Raw genomic sequence first — 3,162 nt, 5'->3', positions numbered from 1 at the left:
CAAGCCCCGGTATCACTACAGGCTGGGGGATGAAGAGCAGCCCAGCAGCCCTGCCGAGAAGGACTTGGGGGTGCTGGTGGATGGACATTGAGCCGACAACGAACACTCGCAGCCCAGAAGGCCAACCATATCCTGGGTTGCATCCAAAGAAGGGGGCCAGCAACCTGTTGGAGCGGGCCCAGAAGAGGGCCACGAAAATGATCAGGGAATGGAACACCTCTCCTGCGAAGAAAGGCTGAGAGAGTTGGACTTGTTCAGCCTCGAGAAGTGAAGGCTCTGGGAAGACCTTATAGCAGCCTTCCAGTACCTCAAAGGGGCTTACAAGAAAGCTGAAGAGGGACTTTTTACAAGGGCATGTAGTGATAGGACAAGGGGTAATGGTTTTAAACTGAAAGAGGGTAGATTTAGACTAGATATAAGGAAATTTTCTACAATGAGGGTGGTGAAGCACTGGCACAGGTTACCCAGAGAGGTGGAAGATGCCCCATCCCTGGAAACATTCAAGGTCAGGTTTGATGGTGCTCTAAGCAACCTGATCTAGTTGAAGATGTCCTTGCCCATGGCAGGGGGGTTGGACTAGATGACCTTTAGAGGTCCCTTCCAACCCAGACTATTCTATGATTCTATGATTTCTATGATTCTATCCAGGAATAATGTGCATTTTGTGTGGTGCAAGTTTAAACTAGAAAACATTTAGTAAACAAATGTCAGGTATCCATTCTAAGGTATTGTTGACTTCTTTGTGTTCTGTAATTGTGATGTTATAATTAAAGTAATATCTACAGTTTTGTTTTAAAAGTAAAGCACTCAGATTTCCTTTAGGTACAGGGAACTAGGCTTTGCATGTGGAGAGAGGTAGGAAGACTCTTCCAGAATGTGGTTTAGAGCACCTGTCTCATTGACTAGTAGGAGCCTAAAAGTCTCTGATCTAAAGTTATCCCTCAAAACACACCTTGAATATCTTCTATATGATGGCAGTATAGTAGTCTTACAGAAGAGAATGATCAAGAATAAGTGTGAAGGGCTTTTCTGTTCTCGAGACATACTGTACTTTGGTAAAAGTTAACAATGCAGTTCGCAAACTCTGACTTCTGTATTCACGATGCAGTAGTTTCATTAAATGTATAGGTGTTCATCTGGAGTTTTATGGCTACTTCACTTTATGTCTGATAGTGTCACTAGTCTTTGGACTGCATATATTTTCAGCTGATTAAACTATTTCTTTTTTTCCAATTAAAAGGCCTGAAACTAACTTCCAGATAGAGCTAATCACTTTTGAACAACAGTATTGAAAATAACATGTAATGAGGCTAGAAGATGCTTTTCCTATTTCATGAATAAGCACAATGAAATATACTGACTGCAAGTGTTGTTCAGATATTAAATTTCAGAAAGTACAAACCAGATCTAATGCATACATGCTATAAGTTGCGTCAGACCTTGTTCCTACAGTTTAAGCCCAATTTTGTTATACTGTGTTAAAGGTGGGTTTTTTGTTGGCAGTTATCTGAGCTCACCTTGCATAACAAGTCTCAGCCTGCCTGAACCTTTCAAAGTATACAGAGAACCATTCACAAGAAAATCCTTGCACTGGGATTCTCCAGAGTTCCAAATTTTCTGCTACTAAGAATTGTAAATCTTCAAACTGAGCAGGAACAGCCCATTTTGGCTGCGAGATGCTCTTCAATTGGCAAGTATTACTAAGTGCTTTTTCTTAAGCTGTGGCAGATGAGAACTGTGGAAAACAATCCAGTTTTTTCAACCCAAACAGGCAAAGCATAAAGTAATTCTGAAAGAGTGAGTGAAAACTTTTGTGCAGCCTAAGAAAAACGTGGGAACATATGGACAAATGGAGTATTCTGGCTCTGAGTAAGCTGAACAGGAATTATTTGTTTGATAGGAGAAAGCTGGGGCTTATTTTGGAAGCAGCAGGGAATAAAAATGACTGGCTAAGGCAAGCTTCTCTTGACAGGATTCCTGTAAATGAGCATGTATGAACTGAATGGCATCCAAATCCCTACTGGGTCTGTTTTATGAGCCAAACCACAGTTCAGAGTCCCCAGCACTTTCTCAGAAATTTTGAGTCAGTTCTCAAATAGCTTCCTATTTTCCTTAATCTAACTGATTCTGTCATCAAGAAATATCCAACTTTAAAATTCCATGCGGAAAAATCACACATAGTGCAGTTTTACCTCACAATTCTTCATGTCCTTAGAGAGCTTGAACCCTTTCTTGCCATCACAATAGCAGCTATAACTTCCTGGAGAGTTTATACAGAGTTGAGCACAAACATTTTCAGCACATTCATCAATATCTAGGAGAAATGGAAGCATACAGAAAGATTTATTCAGATTATTCATAGCACAGTCTGAAAACAAACACAATAAATTAATGGAATAATGGACAAGATGGGTTCTCTGGCATAACATGAATGCACTAGGTGACTGCTGCTAAGCTAAACTAATGCTAATAGATGTCTCCTATGTAAAATTTACAATCCAGAATTACTTGCTGGGTGTATAAGACCTAGTAATCTGAGAGAGGCCTTGTGTGCAGAGCTGGAGACAATTTGGTCTGATTTGTGAGGCAGTAAGAAGCTGAGCTGTAAGGTGGCTGAATTAGGGAGAGAGACCTCAATAAATCACTACCATTTATGGCAGAAATGCCATTCTGAGTCAGATCTCTTCCTTTCCCTATAGACGTCATGAGAACTTAAGAGTATTAAGAATATATATGGCAAGTATATGGAGAAAGGACATGCTTTATTCACATAAAACCAAAATAATCTCAGGGCAAAATACCTTTTAAAATAACATACAATAATCTCATAAATAACTAAGTTTCAGACAGCATCTATTTGTGGAAACCAATCTGATTTGAGCTGCGAATAAGCTAAACCAAGTAAAGGAACTTGATTTTCTATTTAGTAGGCTGTACACAATAAATAACTTAGAAATTAAAGGCTGCATAAAATGCCACTGTAACTGTTATATTTCTAATATAGAAATAAACAAAATCTCTCCTGGATAAGAGACACTAATGAGGGTGATTTTGGGCCTCAGATTAAAGAAACTGCAACACTTGTTTTTAAACAAATGGCCCTTCTAGTGGGAATGAACAATTTTGTACTAATGCGTGCATTTAAAAAATCTGAATAGACTA

The 3,162-nt window shown here is 39.2% G+C and overlaps 1 protein-coding gene across 1 annotated transcript in view; it reads right to left on the bottom strand.

Moving 5' to 3' along the window:
• Positions 1-3,162, bottom strand: part of PROS1 (protein S (alpha)) — a 38,389-nt gene that overhangs the window by 16,468 nt on the left and 18,759 nt on the right. Inside the window, 1 exon segment of the mRNA XM_009274596.1 lies at positions 2,193-2,314. Within this exon segment, the coding sequence (XP_009272871.1) occupies positions 2,193-2,314 (122 nt within the window).

The sequence above is a fragment of the Aptenodytes forsteri genome, unplaced genomic scaffold, assembly GCF_000699145.1.
Source record: "Aptenodytes forsteri isolate BGI_AS27 unplaced genomic scaffold, ASM69914v1 Scaffold287, whole genome shotgun sequence".
NCBI lineage: Eukaryota > Metazoa > Chordata > Aves > Sphenisciformes > Spheniscidae > Aptenodytes > Aptenodytes forsteri.
The sequence above is the reverse complement of the archived record's forward strand: the minus strand, read 5'-3'. Positions and strand labels throughout refer to the sequence as shown.